The 23,007-nt window shown below is 51.9% G+C and overlaps 1 protein-coding gene across 1 annotated transcript; it reads left to right on the top strand.

Moving 5' to 3' along the window:
* The first annotated feature begins 3,457 nt into the window (after positions 1 to 3,457).
* Positions 3,458 to 22,650, top strand: Csk (C-terminal Src kinase). Its single transcript, XM_076851101.2, has 13 exons — positions 3,458 to 4,076; positions 17,902 to 17,981; positions 18,329 to 18,442; positions 18,558 to 18,670; positions 19,008 to 19,227; positions 20,122 to 20,215; positions 20,393 to 20,458; positions 20,548 to 20,647; positions 20,748 to 20,838; positions 21,215 to 21,288; positions 21,394 to 21,589; positions 21,700 to 21,786; positions 22,047 to 22,650. The coding sequence occupies exons 2-13, from the start codon at positions 17,967 to 17,969 to the stop codon at positions 22,227 to 22,229; spliced, it is 1,353 nt and encodes a 450-aa protein (XP_076707216.1). The 5' UTR covers positions 3,458 to 4,076; positions 17,902 to 17,966; the 3' UTR covers positions 22,230 to 22,650.
* Positions 22,651 to 23,007: the final 357 nt, after the last annotated feature.

Raw genomic sequence — 23,007 nt, forward strand, 5'->3', positions numbered from 1 at the left:
TTCTCCGCAAATAGCCCTTCTTGGAGAGTTGTCACATGACTCTCCTCTGTCCATCCCTTTTCCTCTTGCTGCTTCCACCAGGCCCTAGCCCATCATCACTGGTCAGGACCAGACATGCCATAGCCACAGCCTCCTCATCCTCACTAGGCATCTTTCTTTCTTTTTTTTTTTTTTTGTACTAGGGATTGATCTTAGGGGCATTCTACAATAAGCTACATTCCCAGCCCTTTTTATTTTTTTATTTTAAGACAGGGTGTTGAGGCAGGCCTTGAAATTGTGATCCTCCTGCTGTAGCCCCAGTCGTGGGATTATAGGTGTACCCCACCCCACCCAGCCCTACTATGTGTGGGTTTTTTTAATTTTTTTAATTTTTTTTAATATTGATATTTAATTTTTTTTTAGTTTTCGGCAGACACAACATCTTTGTTTGTATGTGGTGCTGAGGATCGAACCCGGGCCGCACGCATGGCAGGCGAGCACGCTACCGCTTGAGCCATATCCCCAGCCCTGTTTTTTTTTTTTTTTTTTTTGGTACCAGGGATTGAACTCAGGAGCCCTCAACCGCAGAGCCACATCCCCAGCCCTATTTTTGTATTTTATTTAAAGACAAGATCTCACTGAGTTGCTTAGCACCTCGCCATTGCTGAGGCTGGCTTTGAATTCACAATCCTCCTGTCTCAGCCTCCTGAGCCACTGGGACTATAGGCGTATGTTACCACGCCCAACTCCCTTCTTAATTTTTATGTTGAGACAAGTTCTTGCTAAATTGCCAGTGTTGACCTTGAACTTGTGATTCTCCTGCCTCAGCCTCTTGAGTTGCTGAGTTTACAAGCATGTAACACCACACCAGTCTCTGGCTTTGCTCTCCCTTGCTTTCTAGTCTCATCGTGTTGGCCTTCCATGTTACTTGAGCCACTGAGCTTTTCTGTGGCTCAGGGTCCTTAATCATCCTGTCCTCTTTACCTGAAACACCCTTCCTTCCCTATTCCACCAACATTGGCTCAGTCCCTTCCTGGGGTCTGGAAGCTGATCTGTCTCCCCCAGTTCTCTCCCATCCATTGGGGTGCTCACTGCCATCAGACTACAGTGACTGTTGGCCCTTTCCACTTATACTCTTGGGCAAGAACCATGGTGATAGCCTTCATTCCTTTATCTCCAGCACTCAGAACAATACTTAGCACTTAGTAGGTGTTCTATAAAGTATTTGTCATGTGAATGAATTAATGAACTATATGAGGTTGGAAGTTAACTGGCCCTTGCACTACAGGAGAGCTCCATGGGATGGATTCCTTTATTTATTTGCTCACGGTTTTATCCCCAGTACCTGGGATTTGAGAAAGTTAAAAAATTATTTTCACCCTGACAAAAAGAGGTGGAGCCAGTATTCAAATATGGGTTTTATTTGACTCCAAAGTTCACACATAGGGCCATAGCAGGCCCAGAGGGAAGAGTCAGGTATGTTTACGAGTAAAGGAAGATGGGTAGGGGACAAAACTGGAGTAGGGATTAGAGTGTTTTCACCAAGTCCCCAAAGTCTTGCTTTATCATTCTGACAATTAATTCAGCCAGGGCAGGGGAAGAGATGTCAATTTCTCCCTTGCATAAACCTTTGCAGAGCTGCTGCAGAAGAACTTTCCTTCAGGCTGAGTGGCAGCCCCTGCTCCCCCAGGCCCCATATTATCATTCCATCTTGACCTCAGAGGAAAGCAAAAGAAGTCAGCTCCACCCCTTCACCCCAAGCCGTTATCTTGCTGAATCTGCCCCATCTCTCATAACAGAGGTGTGCCTGAGCCTGATCAAAAAGAAGAGGAAATTGAGCTGAGAACTTAGGTAACTAGTCCAAGGCCACATACATAGTAAGAGGCCTGGTTAAGATTTAACCCTGAGGGCTGGGGTTGTGGCTCAGTGGTAGAGCACTTACCTAGCACGTGGGAGGCCCTGGGTTCGATCCTTAGCACCATATATACATAAATAAAATAAAGGTATTGTGTCCAACTAAAAAATAAATACTAAAAAAAAAAAAAGATTTATCTCCGAGATTTGAATCCCAAATCCATATCCCACCCCCTATTGTGCCACACTTCTGAGACCTACTGGATGCCTCCTCAAAAATTATCCCTCCCCATATCATTATGGCTGGCTCCTTGCTGGTAAGCTGGTCCTGGGGCATGTGGATCAAAGTGCCTAACAGTAGTTTGCCTGGAGGGCAGTGTCCAACTCCTGGTCCTGGCATCTATGGCTCTTTGCAATCTGCAGCCACACTGTCTGTCCAGCTCTGCCTCCCACAGGGCCTATACTGTCCCTTTCACTCCTTTAGCTCCTTCTTACTTATCTTGCATTTCAGGACATTGCCAGCAGCCTCATTTTCCCCATCCAGGAATGTCCCCTTTTCTCTGTGCATCTAAAAGTGACTCTTCCTTCAGGATCCAGTCCCTAGAAAGCACCTGAATACTGCCTACCTCTGCTGGAGTCTCCCTGCTCATCATGAACAATGATACATAATAACAGTCTTATTTAATTTAGGACTCACCCAGGCACTATACACTAAGTGCTTTAAACCTACTAACTTCTTTCCCCACAAAACCTTACGTTGTTGTTATTATTTTCCCTATTTTATCAAATGGGGATACTACAACACAGAGAGGTCAAGTAACTTGTTCAAGATAACACAACTACGAACAACTTCCTTATTGCCTCCAGGCTCAAAATAAAGTCCAAGAAAATCCCATGAGGCTCTTTGGCTGTGTCTTGCCCCTGTAGTTTGTAGTTTGCAGGAACCCATCTCCCCCCACCCACACTTAAAGCTGCAGTCTACTGAACTATTTATAGTTTCCAGAAGTCACCAAGCTTTCTCACTGCTCCCTGCCTCTTTGTGCATGCTGTTCCCTCTGCCAGGGTCCCAGTTTTATGAAGTCTCCCCACTTGCCTTCCCTTCTTTTCTGTTTCCTGTGGACCTTGAACAAGCACCTCTCCACTTTTATCGATTAGTTCTATGTGACGAGCCATTGGCCTATGGGCCTGTCTCCACTCAACTAAGAACTCCTAACAGCACTGAAGCGGGTCATTAGTGGACTCCAGAGCAGGGCCTGTCATACTGTCAGCGTCAGGAAATGTTTGTGAATGAATGAGCGCTTACTGCGCGAGTGAGGTTCACTCTTTACAGACACACCCGAAGAGAAGGAAGCAGGCCCGGCTTCAGCAGCGAGGGAGCTTCGTCTAGAGAGGACTGCGAGGCTGCTCCAAAACGAGATAGTGGGCCCTCCGGGAGAGCACTTCGGGATACTTCACGCCCGAAGGCGGGTGGGGGCAGGACGTGGGCGCGTACACACCCCCCGCAATCCTCCAGGAGCCCAGGAGGGGGCGCTGTCCCGCCGGCCCACGCCCCGCTGCGCGCCGGGCAGGCCCCCTCGCGCAGGCGCGCTGCGGCGGGCGGAGGATCCGGGCCGCGCTTCCTCTCGGCAGGCCTGCGAGCTTCCTCCCAGCGGAGCCCGGGCTAGCAGAGGTTGGCCGCCACCGCTGCCGAGCCCGCCGCCGCCCTCCGGCTCCAGCGCCACCTTGCACACTGCCCCGGGGGTCCCGCCGGGGCGGGGTCCGAACGGGGCGACCGCCCGGTCTCGCAGCCGTCGGGGCCGTCCCCCGACCAGCCGACCCTCCCGCCCCGGCCAGTCTTCGGCCGCCCGAACCCCCGGGCGTGGAGCGCGGGGAGCCAGGCGGCCCCCAACCGAGCGTCCAGGGTGGCCCCGGGCCGCCGGCGAGACGTTCCAAAATCGAACCTTGGTAGCGGCGTTCGGAAGCGGAACTCTACCGGGGCCGCGCCGGCTACATTGTTTCCTCCCCCTGACTCCCTCCCGCCCCCTTCCCCCGCCTTTCTTCCCTCCTGGACCGGGGCCTTGTGGCTGTCCCCCTGCCTCTGTCAGGCGGTCCTTCCTCCCCCTTTTTTAGCGTCCCTACCTCTTTGTATCGCACCCCCTGGGGACCCCCAGGCCCCTCCCCTCCCCCTTGGCCGCATGGACCGTCCTGCAGGCCGCTGATGCCGCCCGTGTCGAGGTGGCCCGGACCGCAGTGCCCCGAGAAAGGTGAGTGCTTGGCAGCCCGGGAGGAGCTGGGCGTCGGGTGTCCCCAGGAGGGTGTAGGTCGCACGTCCAGCCTCTCTTACCACCGCGGTCGCGTCCACTCCCATCCCCCACTTCCTTCACCCTCTGCTCCACGGGTTCGAATTCTCCCGGGAGTCTCTGTCAGAATCTTGCTGGGAAGGAGCCACCAGGGAGGTACGCTCAGCAGCCCAGCAGACTTCTTTGAGGTCTGTCCAAGTTCCCCCAGTGTGGAGCTCAGAGTAGGAGGTGACTAGAGATCCAGGGCCCAGGAGAATGAGCCTGACTCCTAAGAGTTTGCCCTTTCCTGCCCAGGACCTCCTTGCAGATGCCCTGGTTCACTTGATTCTGACCCCTTCCTCCATTCCTATACTAAGGTACTCTGGCTCCAGACAGCCTAGGGCCCAGCCACCTCCCTTGAACCATGCTTGAAGCCCAGGTCCTGGGACTGAACCTGTCATCTTCTGCCTCTGGGAAGACCAGGCCTAAGCCAAGGGACCTCTGACCCCTGGGTGGAGAAACTGGGCAGGGCTTCTGTCTGGGGTGGAGGTAACACTGGGTAATAATAGCCTCATGCTCCCACCTCCTGGCACCCTGGAATGCCCATTCTCCCAGGTTCCTCTGGGCCCAGATGTTAAGAAGGGGTGTGTCCATCAACCAGATCTTTGGAACTTAACTAGGATTTCTCTTCACTGCCCATTTTGAAGACCAGGAACTTAGCCCAAAGGTGGGAAGGTAACTACTTCAGTCCTCTGGTGGAGGGAAGCCAGCTATCTTTCACCTTCAGTTCTGCAAAGCTGGACTGCTATGGGTGGGAGGAAACCAGGCAGGCACTGTTACCTATCAAGGATGCAGGCCCCCTGCCTGGCCTAGGAGGGATCTTGTAGGATGAGCACGTGTTCCTCTGCAGAGGACTAGAGAGGGCTTCCGGCCCCAGTTTTGTCTAGGTCTGGGCTCAGACAGCATTAGAACTACCCATAATATTTTTCCTTGATGTCCGAGCCTTGGTCCTACTGACAGGGGATGTGGTAAATGTGTGGGGTCACCTGTGTAGTATGGCACAGAAGTCTCTAGCACTGAGTTCAAACAATCTTGTGGTCAGTCCTGACCCAGCCCTCCCTACATGTTTGGCCTAGCAGGCACAGGAGCACACCAAATTCAGATGGATAAGGTGAGATCTCTGTCTCCACTGGCAGCACCCTGTCAGGCATGGGAGCATCAGCTGAGTGGGGATACCACCAGGGCCCATTTCTAACAACTGTACCATAGGTGTTCCAGTGTCTTTCTTGGTGTGACCACAGCAGGAATGGGGCAAAGGCAGCAGGAGTGAGCTTGGCTTTATAGCAAGATCCTCTGGTTCCCTGAAGAAGGCTGAGCTGTGTCTGGGCCATCTTGGAGTCACCTGCAGTTTTGTCCTACTTGAGGTCCCCTGCTCTTGATTTAGGTTTTTCTTTTTTCTTCCCTCTCTTGTTTCCCTGACAAACATAGCAGAAGGGGCCCAGATGTCCTGAGCCTGTGAGGCTGTACTCACTAAGCCTCACACCCAGTCCTGATTTCCTTTCCATCCTGAGGAGCTGGGGCTGGGACCTAACATCTGACATAGTTGGTTGCTTCTTTACCGACTGTGAGCTGCAAGGGTGCAGCCCAGGATCCCCAAAGGCCTTTGTAGAAAGGAGCCTAACACAGGCTGACATATGTGCAGGGAGTTTTGTTTTTTTGTGTTTTTTTTTTTTTTAATCTGAGCTCGGTTCTTTCCTCCCGCTCAGAAGTGGCTGCTCTTTTCCCTGCACTGGGTCAGGGCAAAGACCAGAAGATGAGTCCTTTCATTGCTACAGGGGCACTTGGCCCCATGAGGCTGAGCCACATGGAGCAAGTATTGGAGAGAGGGCAGAGTTCAGCCTCCCTCAAAATAGTACCTTGTGATTGTGTGACCTACATGGCCTAATGGAATGGAACTATTTGGGTCCAGTTCTGGACTCCATCTTTTGAGGGATTTCGAACCTTAATAAGTAGCCCTCAAAGAACAGAACAGAGGCATTGAGTCTGGGAAAGAAGGTAAGGACAGATCCTCCTGTGTCTGAGAGGCTGTCCCAAGTGGAAAAAGCTGTTCCACGGTAGAAATGTTCTTAGACACCTGGGCCAGAACTGGGCCAGGTGGGACCTAAGAGAGCAAATATGAGCTTTTTGGAAGAAAACTATGTACATACTAATTTTCTTAATTTAGAAAGTAACAAAATGGCTGCAAAAAAACTTAGAAAACAAAAGTTACCCACTATTTCTTTACTAGACAGTGACTTCTAGCATTTTGGAGTCCCTGCCAGTTTTTTCCTGATTTTCTTCCTTCGTCACTGTTTTCACTGGAGCACTGGAGTGTGGGTGCCGTGACACCTTTCATTCAGTACTGAGTATATGGGCATTTTCTTGTGGTGCTCCATAGTCTAACTGCCTAAATAGCTACAGAATATTCTAAGTAGCTCTGCCACAACAGCTTCACTCATCCCCTCTTACTGAGCACGCACTTCCCATCTGTTGCTGTTGTGGGGGTTGTTACTATGAGCCCCAAAAGCAGTCAGCAGAGAGCAGGCAACTTGGCACTCAAGCCACGTGGGTACCAGGCCTAGCCATGCCACTTAGGCCAGAATGAAGGGTTGGAAAGTCACTACCCTCTGAACCAGAGTTCCTTTGTATAAATAACAGGAATGGTGATGTATGCTTTAAAGGAAAGTGTGAGAAGTGTGAACTTGTTAACTGAGGAACTAGAAAATGCCTGGCATATCCTCTCTCCTCTCCCTCTGTAGATAGAGGTTGTCATTGAGGGGATTGCCCACTGCAGGCTGGCTCAAATGGAGGAAGACACCTGAGCCATGGGCCCAGCAGGGAGATGTCCCTGCCCAGCCCCTCTGAAACCCACCTCCTCCCTCCAGGTGGTCCTCCAGGCTGTTCCAGCCTGCACAGGGCCCCAGCTTCTGAGCTCCCACCAGCCCTACCAGGAAGTGGGAAGCACAGGCCTCTCCTGACTGACTTCCCTGAACCTGGCTCCATAGGCTGCATGATGCAGCCTGAAATGCCCATTGGTTATAGACTGCACGGGTCAGAGGCATTTTGATAGAAGCAGATAGAGAATCCCGTTTTTTTCTACAGGGAGACTGAGGCCCAGAGGCTGAGGTTCTATGAGGTTCCAGGCTACTATGGCCAGTGTGCTGCTCCACCTCCCTGCCGCCCCCAGCTCCCATGGTAGAAATGCCATTGCTAAGTGATTGGCTGGCTCAGGGCATGGGCTGGCCCTGGGAAGATGGGCTGCTGGTTGATGTCCAGGGTCTGACCCCACCCATTTCCCTTCCGGTCTGCCAGTGTCAGAGCTGAGTGGAGGAGGCCTCTTGCCTTCCAGCTTCTGCAAGTATGGCCCAGTCCTGCATTCTCTTGTAGAAATAGAGGTCTCCTTAGCCTGAGTTTAGGCAGGGCACCCTGAGCCCCAACCCAGGGACAGCCAGGCCAGCTTCAGCTTCCCACCTTTCCCAGTGACCTGGGAGGGGAAGAAAGCTGAGGGATAGGGTAGGGGGTATTCTAGAGCCTTCCAGCTCTAGAATGTTCCTTGGCAGGTGTTGCCCAGGTCTAACCTGAGTTTGTGCCATTGTGACAAACCTTGCTTCCCCTTATTCTGCTTCCATGCAGACTTGAAAAACTGGGAGTGTCCTCCAGGGGCCACCCTGTGGACAGTAGGAGCAAACTCTCAATTTGGCACTCCCTGGATCCAAGAGACTATAGCCCCAGATGACTCTAAGGTGTCCCAGGGCTAACCTAGGCAAGGAGTCCTCCCTGAGGTGGCCCATTCAATGCAGAGGTCCCTCAGGCTTGTGACCTCGGACTCTGGCTGCCAGACTTCTTCCTCCTGCCTGGTCTTGGTACAGGGGAAGTGGGCATTACAGTTGCCCTCCTGTCCCACAGTTTGGGCTGGGATGAGGTCAAAGGGTGGAGCCTCCCCAAGTTGCTGGCCTGACTAGAGCGAGCCCTTTGGGTGTTTCTCAGTTTCCCCCACCCTTGGTTGAGGACAGGATGGGTGGAGGATCAGGCTGCCCCCCACGCCCGGCAGGGAGCACTGACTCTCCCTCCTCCTCCCCTCTGGGTCCCTTCATCCAAGGACTGGAAATAGAATCCGCTAAGTAATGATTAAAGTCAAATTCAGACCTAAAAATAAAGAGCTGGTGAAGGAAGAGCTGGTGTGCTCCCTGTGTGGCTGAGGGAGAAACAAGCAGGGAGGGAGACTGGCTTTTTGTAGCTGAGCCCCTGTTCCCTGTGGTCAGGAGTGCTCCATGAATTGGGGGTGCTCTCTTATCAGGCATGATGCAGCCTGCAGGGCCCATCGGTTATAGAATGCTTGGATCAGAGGCATTTTGATAAAAGCAGATAGAGAATCCCGTTTGTTCTACTGGGAGACTGAGGCCCAGAGGCTGAAGTGGTTTGACTGGGAGCTCCCCTCCACAGGCCCCAGGGCTGGAGGCCCCACGGCCCAGCCCGCCCTTCCTCCCGCTCAGTTTCTCTTCCTGGTTCTGAGGCGCTGTGATGAGGATAGCTTCTCTTCACACACTTGCTGTGTACACCCTCCAACCGCAGCTTCCCTCTGCCCCTCCCCTCCCCTCTGTGGTCTATAACAAGCAAGAGAGGGGCTATTGTGCGCCCCCATGCCTGTCTTGCTCTCTGCATGGTTGGAAGCCTTGTGGGTGGGTGAAACTGGGTGTCTTCTCACCCTTGTCCATGTTGGCTGCTGCTTTTCAGCCCTGCCTAGCCTGCCCCTGGTCCTCACTCAGCCTTGTGCATCTATGGCCTTTGCTGTCCACACTGCCAGAAGATGGGGTGGGAGGTGCCAAGCTCTGCTGCTTGGCATAGAGGAGCCAGGCTCAGAGGAGTCCATCAGGGGAGGCCTGTGCTTCCCACTTCCTGGTAGGGCTGGTGGGAGCTCAGAAGCTGGGACCCTGGGTGGGCTGGAACAGCCTGGAGGACTTCCTGGAGGGAGGGAATAGGCATGTGAAAATCAAGAATCACTTGAAGACAGGCATGGTGGGGGCGGAGGTTCTTGTTTGGAGCTTCTTTCTCATAGGGGCTGCTGGCTTCTCTTGCTGAACCAGCCCTTGGCCTCTTCCTACCTCTACTTCCTAGAATAAGAGGGCCAAGTGCTAGGCAGATCCCCCATTACCCCAGTGCCCCCAATCTGTCCATTTTTAGGGTGTCATCTATCCTGCCTCAGGAAAGTTGAAAGAAAGGTCTCCTGACCAAGGTTCAGACAGATCTGAACTCAAGTCTGTTCTAGCCTTTGGAAGCTAGGTGGCCCCCAGTGGGTAACCCTTATCAGAGCTTGTTTCTGCTTCTATCCAACAAGGATCAACAGTACTTGACTGTGAGTGTTTTTGTTTGTTTGTTTGTTTTTCCTTTAGGATTAAATAACCAACACAGATCCCTGAACCCAGTTGAACCAGTAGGCTGTACCTGCATGCTTTTATTTTTGCAGTCCATCCTGCAGGGGAGTGTTGACAGCCTCCTTTCCCCTCATGTGGGTAGTAAGCTATGTGTCCTTGTGTTAGCCCCAATAGCTTTGCCTTCCCAGCTGTGTTCTGTAGGTCCCAGTTTGGAAATAGGAAGACCAGAACTCTGAGGGCCAAAGTTTTAGACAGCTCATGGGCTTCTACCCTCAGTTTTCCTCCTTTACCATGACTGAGAGACTTTGAAATGATGGACAAGGACAGTCCATAACTTTGAAGGGTTTGTGGAAGGTTAGTGCTGGGAAGCTGCATGTAAATGTAAGCAAATAAAGATGCAAAGACCACAGCCTGCACTAAGAGGGTTGTAGGGGAGCAGGGGCCTGGGTTAGGGCCCTGGGGAGGCCCAGAGTCCCGGTTGCCCAGTGCATGTAGGTAATTAGGCTTCTGAGCGGTAATTAGAAACCTTTCTGGGCCAGGAGTGGCAGCCTCTAGCCGCAGAGGTGCCTGGGGGAGGAGGCTCCCCATTAGCCTCCTCTAACCCAGCCCCCACTGCTCCCAAACCGCTAGACAGGATTTCCGGTCCCACCAAGCCATTGGGGACAGGAAAAAAGCCAGTGAGTTGCTGTAATTTGGTTTTTAACATTTTTCAGTCATTAAACTCACCGCTTTCCTTAGGTTGAGGTACTGAAGGCTTAAGGGAGCCTCAGAGGTGAGGGTAGGACAGCATGTACTGGAGCCAAAGGAGGCCATCCTTTTACTCCCTTCCAACTCCCAGGGAGCTTTAGGCATCTCCAAAGGTCTTGTGCCTGATCCTACTGCTCCCTGCCCCCCGACCCCGAGACATCTCTTCAATGAGTGTACCTGCCCAGGCTTTCTGGGATCACTAGGAAACCTCTTGCCCCACCACCTGGTGTGTGGCCAGGGGATATAAGTGCTGTCAGCCTGGGTGCCTTATGCAGAACCAGGGGTGAGGCTGATTTTATTGCTGCCAAACCAGCCCAACTGCTGGCGCGGGGTGGGGGAGCCCCACCCTCCTCAGGTGCTCTGCCCTTTCCAGGGGGGCATGCCCAAGTCTGAAGCTTAATTCTGCCTGTGTCTGCTCTGTGACCTGTTGGAAACTTGGGGGATGAGCTCAAAGCCTCCTTGGGCCTTCAGTCTTGATTAACTCCCTCCATACTGCAGTTGGAATCTTAACCTTGCCCTGTTCTAGGGCATCCCTCCAATCTTCTCCCTCTTACTTTCCCCTGAGATCCTTCCGGCTCCAGCTTCCTTCCTCCTTTCCACTTTTCCTCTTAGATTATTTCCTGGATGTCCCCTGTCCTTCCTCAGTTTTGTTGTTTTTTAAACAGCACAGAGATGGAACCCAGGGCCTGGGGCATTCTAAGCAGGTGTTCTGCCACTTGAGTTACATCCTGTCCTCAATCTTTTGAGGCACTGAGCACACTAAGTCATGGTTGACCATTATGTAGTCGGACAGAAGCCATGTCTGTATTCTTTTGGGATCTCCTGCACCTAGCCCTGGGGATGGGCACAGAGGAAAAGCTCATGAATTGATTTCCAGGGGCAGGACCTTTTGGGCCCTTTCTTCCTCCTGCCCATCCTGGCCCACCAAATATGACACTGGACAGAGGAAGGCCCCTGAACTATTGGTTCAAAAGAGCAAAAGGCAAGGTGGAACCTTCCTGTTGCTTCCAGTGGTTGCCCCCATCCTTGCAAGGTCTAGCAATTATGTATTCAGTTGTATTATTCAGCTATCATATATTCAGTCTCAAGACCAGAGTCTCTAGGGGCCATGGCTTCAAGTCCCCCCAGGTCTCTAGTACACTTCCCTTTTCAGTGGGTATTTTTAGCTGGGTGTAAACAGTTACTGAAGCTCCCATGCCCCATTAAGCAGTGGAGTTTTGATGAGGGGGCAGGGCAGGGGCCCCTTAACTTACCCTGATCATCGGCATGTGTCTGGCTTTGGGGGTCTACAGCTGCCTCCAGGGCAGGGAAAGGGCAACCAGGGAGTTTCTGGGCTCCCAATTTCCTCTCCATCCCCCCTCCCTGATAGCCTAGGCTCCCAAGAAAGGCCTGCCTGAGGCTGTGGCCACTGACCTCAGTGCTTGGGCACAATGCCCAGCCTGTTCCCAGGACCCTAGCACAAGGGCTGCTGGGAGCAGGGTTTAGGGCAGAAAGTCAGAGTGAAGCATTGGTCCTGCCACATCCCAAGCCCCCTTTCCTCCAACCCTGTGGGGGTGGGGGTGACAGCTGCTGTCCCTTTGGGGTTAAATATAGTTTTCCAGTTACAGGACCTCAGTGTGGCACAGCCAGTCTGGTTTCTCCCTTTTGTTCGTTCTTCATTCATTCAGCACTCCTTTACTGAGCAGGCACTCTGGGCCCAGCCCATGTTGGGGATGCAGTTATGAGTCAGAACTAACTTTCCCCCTGCAGAGCTCCCAGTACGCCCTAAACCACAGGCCATGGCCAGTGAGGTTCTTGCTGCATTGCTAGAATGTGAGACCCTGGAGGCAGGCAGCCAGCATAGCTGGGAAACCAAGGAAGACTCTTGGCAGAGGTGGTTTTCAGAAAGTGACATTTTCAATTTTATTTTTAGGGGGAAGGCAATAGGTGCATATATTTAAAAAAATAAAAGCAACCAAAAAAACCCAAAATATCAAATATGAGTAAAAAGAAAGTATTCCTTGAATTTGATCCTACTCTCCCATCCCATCTCTGAGGCAACCTCTGTTATTTTTTTCCTGTGTCTTTCCAAAGATAACCTAGACATACCTGAGTCTATGGATATGTTGTATGTCTTCAAAAACAACTCATACAGGTGGTGCATGCCTGTAATCCTAGCAATTTGGGAGGCGGAGACAAGGAGGATCACAAGTTTGAAGCCAATTTCAGAAACTTATCGAGACCCTTGTCTCAAATTAAAAAAAAAAAAAAAAGCGGGGTGCTATTGCACACGCCTGTAATCCCTGCAGCTTGGGGGACTGAGGCAGGAGAATCAAGAGTTCAAAGCCAGCCTTAGCAACTTAGCAAGGCCCTAAGCAACTCAGCAAGAAAAAAATGTAAAAAGTTTGGGGATGTAGCTCAGTGGTTAAGCACCCCTAGTTGATCCCTGGTATCACACACACCAAAATAATAATAATAATTAAAAAATAGAAAGGACTTGGGATGTAGCTCAGTGGTAGACTGCTTTGGGGTTCAATCCCTAGTACTGCCTGCAAAAAAAGAAGGAAAGAAAAACACATCTACTCATGGTGTACAACAGATGATCTGTACCTGGTTGTATTCCATAGCCTTTTTCTTTCTTTCTTTTTTTTTTTTTTTTTGGTGTGTGTGTGTGTGTTTTAAACCACCAAAAGTTGAAATAATAGCCAGGAATGGTGTTTCCCACCTATAATCCCAGCTACTGGGGAGGCTGAGGCAGTAGAATTTCAAGTTCAAGGCCAGCCTGTGCAATTTAGCAAGACTCTGTCTCAAAAATTAAAAAGGACTGGAGGTGGGGAATGTAGAGCAGTGGTAGAGCACTTACCTGGCATGCACAGAGCCAATAGTACATACACATGCAGAGTTGAAATGGATACTCATAAATCCTTCACTCAGATCTGCCAGTTCTTGACATTTTCCTGAATTTTCTTATCTCTTTTATCTATATAAATACATATGAAAATGCATTTTTTTGCTGAGTTTAGTGCTGCATGTATCATGTTTTTCCTGAGAACCTATGTATCTTTTACATAATTACACTTAGGAAAGTTGACATTAATTCCATATTATCTTACTATTCCTATTTCCCAATTGTCCTCAAATAATTTTTTTTTTTCGGTACTGGGGATTGAACCCAGGGGCACTTAACCACTGTGCCACATTTTTAGCCCTTTTTATTTTTTGAAATGGGTCTCTCTTAGGTTGCTTAGGGCCTCGCTAAGTTGTTGAGGCAGGTTTGAATTCATGATCTTCCTGACTCAGCCTCCCAAGCCACTGGGATTACAGGCATTGCCACTGTGCCCAACTCAGACGATTATTCTAGTTGTTTTGTTTTTTTTTTTCTCCCTAATCCAGAATCCATTTCAGGATCACTCATTAAATCTTTTTTATGTTTGTTTTGTGTCCAGTTTTTTAAAAATACTTTCTTGGATGTTGATGGACTTTTATTTTATTCATTTATTTAGATGCTGTGCTGAAAATCAAACGCAGTGCTTCACACTTGCTAGGCAAGCACTCTACCACCAAGCCAAAATCCCAGCCTCTAGTGTTCAATTTAACTAAAACATCATCCTAACCTTTTAGTTGCTGTTTTTTGATTTGGGGGTATTCTTGGTTTTGTTTTATGTTTTATAACATTGGCCTTGAGAGTTCGAACTGGTTGTTTTGGATTTGTTGAATTGCTTTCCTCATTTGAATCAAGTTGAACAGCACTGGCAGGAATACCACATAGGTTGAGACTGGGATCTCAATGCATCACAGGAGGACACACTTGGTCTCCTTATTGATGGTGCTCAATTTCATATGATTCCTTGGTTGAGGTGTTTGTCAGCTCTCCCTACTGTTAAGATTCTCTTTCCCCTTTCTGGTTAATCCAGAAGGTAATGCTTAGAAGCTTTAGTGACACTTGGGCTGTTGTTTTTCCATTTTATTTTCTGTATCATGGGAAATCTTCCTAATCCTCACCTAGAGATAATTTCTGATTTCACTATGGCTGAAGTGATGCTGTTCCCTCTCTGGAATTTGATTTGTTTATCCAGTCCCCCATTAATGGGCATAAAGTCTTTCCTCCCATGTCTTGCTACTAGGAACAGTAGTCCTACTACATTTTAGGGGGCATGTGTGCAGCAGAAGCATTCCCCTGCTGCACCCCTAAGGTTGAATGGATGTTCTCTAGGTGAAGAGAGAGGGAGCCGGGAAGGCATGGCAAGGAAGGGAGGTGGGCAGAAGGTAGGTAATAGCCAGTGGGAAATAAGTCTGGCCAAAGTACTGGGAGCTAGCAAGTCCCAGAAAGGTCAAGTGACTCCCCAGGTCACACAGCAGTTGGTGGCAGAGGCATGTCCAGGACTCAGAGCGCCTGACTCCCTGGACAGTGTTCTGCAGATAATCTTATGAAGGACCCTTCTTTGTCCTTGACGCAGGCTGGATTGTGGAGGCCTAAGATTGCATTCATCTCTCTCAGCCACTGTCTCTCATGACTCAGGCCTAGAAGGGAAGGGGTTCACTTCCTGGGGATCCCTTAAGGAGGAGGCCCCAGCCTGGGTACTATAGGGGACTGCTGAGCCATCCTGGGCTCAGGATCTCACCAGGGAAGAGCCTCCCAGAAGAGCCAGCAACTCCACTCCTCTGAGCAGCCCTTGGAACTGCAGGTTCTCACTGAGAATTACAGAGGAAATAGGTCCCAGAGGCACAGCTAGTAGAGTAAAGGTAATGGGTTTGGCTCCTCTCTGAGTCTAGAGCCCCACCCCTCTAGACGGCCCACCCTGGACACTCCTGGGCTTGCCCCTTCCTCTGAGCACTAATGTCTTAGACTCTTATGGCTGCTTCTCTCCCCCACACTGCTCTGCGCTGACCCAACCTCATGGTTCCCAGTCCAACGGCAACTCCTGGGGGCATAGTGTGGGTACATAAGACAAGGGGTCTTAGGTGCCAGGAGGACTGCGGAGCAGATCAGGAGTCTGGAATAGGACTCCAGAAGCTCACTCAAGGTGTGACGACCCTTGGCAAGGCCACATGCCCCTCTGGGCCTCACTTGAAGTCCTCATCTGTAAAATGGAGATAATAATAGCCTGTCTCTCACAGTTATTAGGATTGGGTGAACAATGACGTGCCAAGGACAGGGCCTGGCACTGGATAAGTGCTCAGAAAACAGGACCTGTTATTATTTTTATTATTATCATTGAGGCAGCAGGGAGGTGGCAGCAGCAGCTGCAGGCTGGGAAGGAGTGTTTGCAAACTGACAGCTGGAAGGGTGACTAACAGGGCAACAGCCTCCGCGCCCTCCTGTGGTGGCAGCGGGGGGGGGGGGGGGGGGGGGGGTTGAGTTTGGGAAAGCTGGGGGGAGGTGTGGGGATGTGGAATACTGGCAGGGCCTTCTGGCTAAAAGGACCTGAAGGTTGGGGACCAAGCCAACCACAGTGGAACCCCAACTCAAGCTTGGAATGTCATTCCTAACTAGCTTTGTGACCTTAGGCAAGTTGTTCACTCTCTGGAGCCTCAGTTTCCTAGTCTGTAAAATGAGAGTAAGGAGAGCTCACAGCTTCCTTCAGCTACAAAATAGCCTTGATGAATTCCTAAACATAACACAAACCAAAAAGCCAGAAACAGAAAAGCACATACTATGGCTGTTTATTCTCTGGGCACCTGAGCCCATCCCTGTAGCATGCATCTTGTTGGGCCCAAGTGCAGGTTCCTGTACTCGTGGTGGCTCAGTCATGTGAATGTAGCTGCGGAAATCCAAGCTCATTCTCCATGGGCCTCAGTGCCCCTGAATAGACAGCAGAGGTTGACAGGCTGCCTCTGGATGTGGGAAGGGCTGTGTGTTCTGCAGAGATGAGGAGCAGGGCATGCTAAACAAGTTCGGGGTCTCATTGCACTTCCTCCACAACCTGCTTGCATGGGGCCTCTGTGCTCCACTTAAGGAAGAGGGATGTTCAGAAGGGTTGAGTCATTCACCCTGAGTTGCATGGCAGAGCAAGGTTTGAAATCCAGATCTGCCTGACTGTGTAGAATCAGGAGTATGGCCTAGAAGTGGTCATTTTCCCTGGTTCCTTTCTCCCAAGCTTCTGTTGGGCTCCAGGATTAAGGATCCAAACCACCCTAGGCCACATTGCCCTCAGAATCCATCCCCTGTTTCATACAGTAGATTAGAAGCCCCGCTGCAGACTGCAAGGTTTATGTCAGGCCCAAACCTTCAATACAGCAGAGACAAGGCTGGGCTTTGGAAGCTTGGGGTCATGGAGTTCCAGGTGAAGCCTGTCCTGCCTTTCCTCCTCATTGACTTCCATCCTAGCCAAATTTCTCAGGCTATGCCTGTCTCCTCCCTACACCAACACCCTTGCTCTGGCTGCCACACCAATTTCTCTCTGGGGTACCTTCTCTGACCTTCCCTCTGTTTTTGTAAACCCTCCAGTCTTCAGGGCTCAGCTCAGTACTCCCCAAACACACCTCTGCACTGAAATGTTCTCTCCCACTATCTGATTGGAGGCAGTTGATCATGTTTGTTACCATCAGCCCAGCTGCTGAACCCCTCCATCCCATCAAAATAAGCATGATGACAAGGTTCATGGAGAAGTCTCTGTCCCAATGAAAGTGTGGCCACAGAGTTGCCTCTGGACTGTGTTTGGGAAGGTGGTGGTGGTGGAAGGAGTCAGGCACAGGTGTGCAGATAAGGTTTGCTTGCTGCTCTTGGAATGTGGGGTTGGTTGGGGTAGTTCTTTGGGTGGTTCAACTTCGTTGAAGTAAACACAACCAAGAAGTTCACCAGTCATAAGGGTGAAGTTCAGTGAATTGCCACAGAGTGCACCCACTCCATGACTGGGTTCAAATGTTTCATATAACCATCACCCAGAGGTTCCCTCTTGCCCCTTCCAGTCTTCCTCAAAGGGTGGTCATCTGACAGTATGAATTGGTTTGGCCAGATTTTGAGCTTCATACAAATGGAATCACATAGTATGTGCTTTTCTGTTTCTGGCTTCTTGGTTTGTGTTATGTTTAGGAATTCATCAAGGCTGTTTTGTAGCTGAAGTGTATTGTGCTTGTCCCTGTACAATGTCTCCTCTTGTAACCATTTTATTCTCTGGGCACCTGAGCCCATCCCAATCTGCAATTTACTACAAAATATTCATCTGAGTGAGCCTGTGCCTGTCCTGGTAGACATGTGCCTTGTTTTTTTCTTGGTATGTACCCAGAAGGGGGCTCTATACACCAGGGCAAGCTTTTGTAGAGGAATCTGGTAGGCCCACAGAACACACGAGACTTTCCCAGGTGACACAGCACCTTCTGAGTCTCACAAAGCTGTCCTGGGCTTCCTTTCTCTCCAGGCCAGCTGCTGCCCCAAGCTTGGGACTGTTGGGCAGTTGGCTCTAGTGCTGCTGACTCTCCAAGCCTTCTTTGCTCCCCTTGGTCATTCCATTGGACCTCTAAGGCCCCCTATGTACTTAGGGTTGATGGCTGCCTCTGATCCTGGGAGCCTTCATGCTCCTGCCTCAGTCTGGAGAAAACAGCCCTGCCCCCACATTCCAGCTCTTGGAAGCCTTGGCACCTGATCACATTCCTTTTGGGGAAGGAGTCAATCCCAGTATGGGTAGAGGCCATCTCTTCTTACCCCTCCTCAATCTTCATCTTTCTCCCCCCAGCTCTAATGGTACCAAGTGACAGTTCAGCCTTCCTGTGACACGGAGACGCCAGATCTCCTGAGAAGATGTCGGCAATACAGGTACCACGGAGGTGCAGATTTCAGGCATTTCTGCGTCCCTGTCACCCCCCAGGGTGCTCAGTAAAAGAGCAGGGGGAGCTTAGATGAGCCTACCTTCATTATTCCCACCCTCTGTCCCAACCCAGGCTTTCAGTAAAGTAAAATTCCAGCACCCACTGTCAAGACACAGGGCCTCAAGATAAGAGCACAGGTCTGGGGTGGTAAGGAAGGGACCCAGAGTTCTCAGGAAAGAGACACATCACCCAGGCTCATGAGTTCAACTGAGAGCTGTGACATCAAAGGCATGCAGGCAGGTGGGTGGAGAGGAGGCCCACGATGCCTCTACCCACCTATCACCTGCCCTTCAGGCCGCCTGGCCATCCGGTACAGAATGTATTGCCAAGTACAACTTCCACGGCACTGCTGAACAGGACCTTCCCTTCTGCAAAGGAGATGTGCTCACCATTGTGGCTGTCACCAAGGTACTCAGGGACCTATGCCCACCTCACCTTCCCACCTCTGGGACTTCCTTCTGGGTTTGGTTCACTTGCAGGGGAGGGTGGACCTGAGGATGTATCTGGGCTACCCTCTTGCCAGGACCCCAACTGGTACAAGGCCAAGAACAAGGTGGGCCGTGAAGGCATCATCCCAGCCAACTATGTCCAGAAGCGGGAGGGCGTGAAGGCAGGCACCAAACTCAGCCTCATGCCGTGAGTACCACACGATGGGGACAGGGTAAGAGAGGAAGTGGGTGTGGTCCTTCCAGAAGAGCATCAGAGGAAAGCCTGGGGCCAGAGTAAGGGACTTGTATGTAGGTCCAAGAGGAGGGACAGGACATCAGGCCAGACCTCACGGAGGGAGGAGCAGGAGGGGTTTGACAAGGACAGAAGAAAAAAAGAGACAGGAAGCAGATAAGGACCTTGGTAGCCTGGCTGAGTGAGTGGGAGCTCCAGGAACAGAGGAAGCACTTTCAGAAAGCAGAGCATTAGGCACCAGGGTGGTCAGTACCCTTGGGCCACTGTGACCCCTGGCCACACCACTCCCCAGCTGGTTCCATGGCAAGATCACACGGGAGCAGGCTGAGCGGCTTCTATACCCACCGGAGACAGGCCTGTTCCTGGTGCGGGAAAGTACCAACTACCCCGGGGACTACACACTGTGCGTGAGCTGTGACGGCAAGGTGGAGCACTACCGCATCATGTACCATGCCAGCAAACTCAGCATTGACGAAGAAGTATACTTCGAGAACTTAATGCAGCTGGTGGAGGTGAGGGTGGGAGGGTACCTGTAGGTGGCCTCACCATCCCCACATATACCCCAAACCTATCTGTGAATACTGACACACAACCCTAGATTCTAGCTCTAGTCCTACCTGCTTCTTCTGGTGGGCTAACCCAGACATATTGGCAATCTCTAAGCCCCTGTTTTCCTCACACTTCGGTGGAGCACCTGCTGCATGCCAGGACTGACCTCTGATCCTATAATCCTCCCCTAAGGAAGGTGGCATTATCCCCGTTTTGTGTACTAAGACATAAAGGTTCAAAGCAATTAAGGGCCCCCAGCTATATATTGGAGGTTCCAGGACTGGAGTCCGAGTCTCTTTCATCCTAGAACTCCTTTCCCTCCATTTGCATAACCACATGCCCAGATGTATATATGTAAACAGGAGCCCTACACCTTGATGGTCAGGTGCCTCTAGCTTCCCCTGCATGGACATGCTCACAGGTTCTTGCATCTTCCAAGGCCAGTTCTTTCAGATCTAGCCCAGCCACACCTGGCATCCAGTAGCTGCCGGTGGCTTACCAGATGCCTCCAGACTCACTTTGCTATCTTGGCAAAGAAAGGTGGGGTCCTGAGCACACCTGGCTAGAGGTTGGCATTAGGACCAAACCAGAGTTTGCCCTCTACCTCAGGATTCTGGTGAGCCTGAGTGGTAGCAACAGCCAGCTGTCTGTCCAGCAGCTGAGTGTAGGGTGGCATAGAAATGGACAGGCATTCCTACCCTGCCAGAAATGGGGAGCCCTCTCTATGCAAATAGTTCCAGGAGGGTGGGGTCAGCCTCTGCTGCCCTCTAGTGGTCAAGCCTGAGCAGTGCATACTAGCTGAGAGGACATGGGGCCCGTTAGAGGCTGGCTCTAAGCACCTGCCCTCCTCTCCCCAGCACTACACCACTGATGCAGATGGACTCTGCACACGCCTCATCAAACCAAAGGTCATGGAGGGCACAGTGGCAGCCCAGGATGAATTTTACCGCAGTGAGTGCATCTACCCCCAAACCTACTCACCTGCCTCCCCACCCCCAGGCCTCTGGCTCTGCCCCCATTCTGGAGGCCTAAAGACCACGAGTCTGGAGACAGTCCAGTCTGTCTGTCCCATCGGGGGCTGATCTTTGGCCTGTCCAGCATCCACACCCTCACTGACCCCTCCCACAGGTGGCTGGGCACTGAACATGAAGGAGCTGAAGCTGCTGCAGACCATTGGGAAGGGAGAGTTTGGAGGTGAGCTGGAGGGTCTAGGAGCCTGGGAAGAGCTGGGAGTGGGGATGTCTGGGGAGTCCAGGAACAGCCCTCAATTCTTCTCCCTCCAGATGTAATGCTGGGTGATTACCGGGGGAACAAAGTTGCTGTCAAGTGCATTAAGAATGATGCCACCGCCCAGGCCTTCCTGGCCGAAGCCTCTGTCATGACGTGAGTTGGGTGAAGCAGGAGGAGGCTGCCCACAGGCAAGGGGGGGTGGGGGGGGAGCTGGGCAGGTTCCAAAGGCTCCAACCACCCTGTCCTGCCCCAGGCAACTTCGGCACAGCAACCTGGTACAGCTTCTCGGTGTAATTGTAGAGGAGAAGGGCGGGCTCTACATTGTCACTGAGTACATGGCCAAGGTGAGCACCTGCCCAAATCCCGGCTGGATCTGCCTCCCTGACTCCCCCTGCCCCCACCCCAACTGAGCTTTGAAATTACTAGGGCCGGACTTTTGTCCTAGCCCATCATTTGCTGACCATGACTTTGAAGAGTTCAGGTTACCTCTCCAAACCAGTTTCCTCATCTGTGAAATGAAGATGATAATAATAAAGCCTACCTCAGAGATTTTGTGAGGGTTGAGGGATAATGCTGACATGGTATCCAGCAGCAATGTCCCGCTCCTTCCCTCTTCCTACTCCCCTCGTGTTGCCATTTACCTAGCCCTCAAGCCCACTGTCCAGGGGGCTACAGGGCAAATCTGACCTGAGGGGCTGATCTTGTCTGTCTTGCCCCCAGGGCAGCCTGGTGGACTACCTGAGGTCTCGGGGTAGGTCGGTGCTCGGCGGAGACTGTCTCCTGAAGTTCTCACTGTGAGTGAAGCAGTCCCTGGGGTTGGGGTGAGGGTTCTAGGAAGACCCCCCAACCTGCTGTGGGAGCCCTGATCTGAGGGGCCATGTGACTGGCCTGCCCCCCAGAGACGTCTGTGAGGCCATGGAATACCTAGAGGGCAACAACTTTGTGCACCGGGACCTGGCTGCCAGAAATGTGCTGGTGTCTGAGGACAATGTGGCTAAGGTCAGCGACTTCGGCCTCACCAAGGAGGCCTCCAGCACCCAGGACACAGGCAAACTGCCAGTCAAGTGGACAGCCCCCGAGGCTCTGAGAGAGAAGGTGGGACCAGCCTTCCCCTGGGTCCTAAGCTGTGGTGGGCTAGGGTTCTGTGTCACCCACCACCCCTAGATTCTCAGGATCTGACATTTCTTCTCCCATCCACATATCAGAAATTCTCCACCAAGTCTGACGTGTGGAGCTTTGGAATCCTTCTCTGGGAAATCTACTCCTTTGGGCGAGTGCCTTACCCAAGAATTGTGAGTCTGGGCGCTAGGGCCTGGTGCATGGCTGGGAATGATAGAATGGCAGGGGTGTGTCATCCCACTGGGTCTGAAGTCTCAGACCTGCACTGGGGAGTTTCCAGGCCACTTCCAGGCCTGGGTCTGAGGTAGAGCTGAAAGCGGGGGGTCGGGGGTCGGGGGGTGGGGGTGGGGGGTCCCCCTGAAGAGGGATGCCAGGTAGGAGTCCTCTCTGTGGTCAGGCACTACACTAACATATACCACTCATCTTCCCACAGCCCCTGAAGGACGTTGTCCCTCGGGTGGAAAAGGGCTATAAGATGGACGCCCCAGATGGCTGCCCACCTGCAGTCTATGAGGTCATGAAGAACTGCTGGCATCTGGATGCCACCACGCGGCCCTCCTTCCTCCAGCTTCGAGAGCAGCTTGAACACATCAAAGCCCATGAGCTGCACCTGTGACCTCTGCTTCCACCCAGGTCATAGGCCTGTGGGGACTGAACCTGGAAGAACACAGACCTGGTGCCCCTGCTGCTCATTGGGCCCAAACCTGAACTGAGCCCCAGTGGGCTGGCAGGCTTCTTTCCTCTGCCCAGCCTGTCCCCTCTGGCCCCCAGGCACCCCACCTAAGCCTGGCACCTTCTCTCATGGACCCACCTGTAGGGCTTGGGGTGCCTGCCCACTGCAGGGGCCAGGAAGGGAGGCGGCTGAGGAGTGGAGGCAGTGCCCCCATCACAGTCAGCCATCTCCTGGCCTCCCATCGCTCGCCTTCTTAGAGTTTTATTCCTTTACTTTTTTGAGATTTTTTTCCGTGTGTTTATTTTTTATTATTTTTCAAGATAAGGAGAAAGAAAGTACCCAGCAAATGGGCATTTTACAAGAAGTACGAATCTTATTTTTCCTGTCCTGCCCCCCAGGGTCGGGGGGACTGGCCCCTTTCTAGGGACCCATGCCCCAGCCTCGTTCCCCATTCCGTGTTCTGTGTCCCGTGTCGCCTCGGTCGCCCATGTTTGCGCTTGACCATGTTGCACTGTTTGCATGCGCCCGAGGCAGACGTCTGTCAGGGGCTTGGATTTCATGTGCCGCTGCCGCTCGCCTACCTGCCTTGTGAGATGGAATCGTAATAAACCACTCCATGAGGACACCGCCATCCAGCCTCGGCGCTTCCTCCGCCGAGCCTGCCTGTCCTGCCGGGTTGTCCCCCCCATGCCATTTTGTCCATCCCTCTGTCTCTGTGAGT

The sequence above is a fragment of the Callospermophilus lateralis genome, chromosome 3, assembly GCF_048772815.1.
Source record: "Callospermophilus lateralis isolate mCalLat2 chromosome 3, mCalLat2.hap1, whole genome shotgun sequence".
Classification (NCBI taxonomy): domain Eukaryota; kingdom Metazoa; phylum Chordata; class Mammalia; order Rodentia; family Sciuridae; genus Callospermophilus; species Callospermophilus lateralis.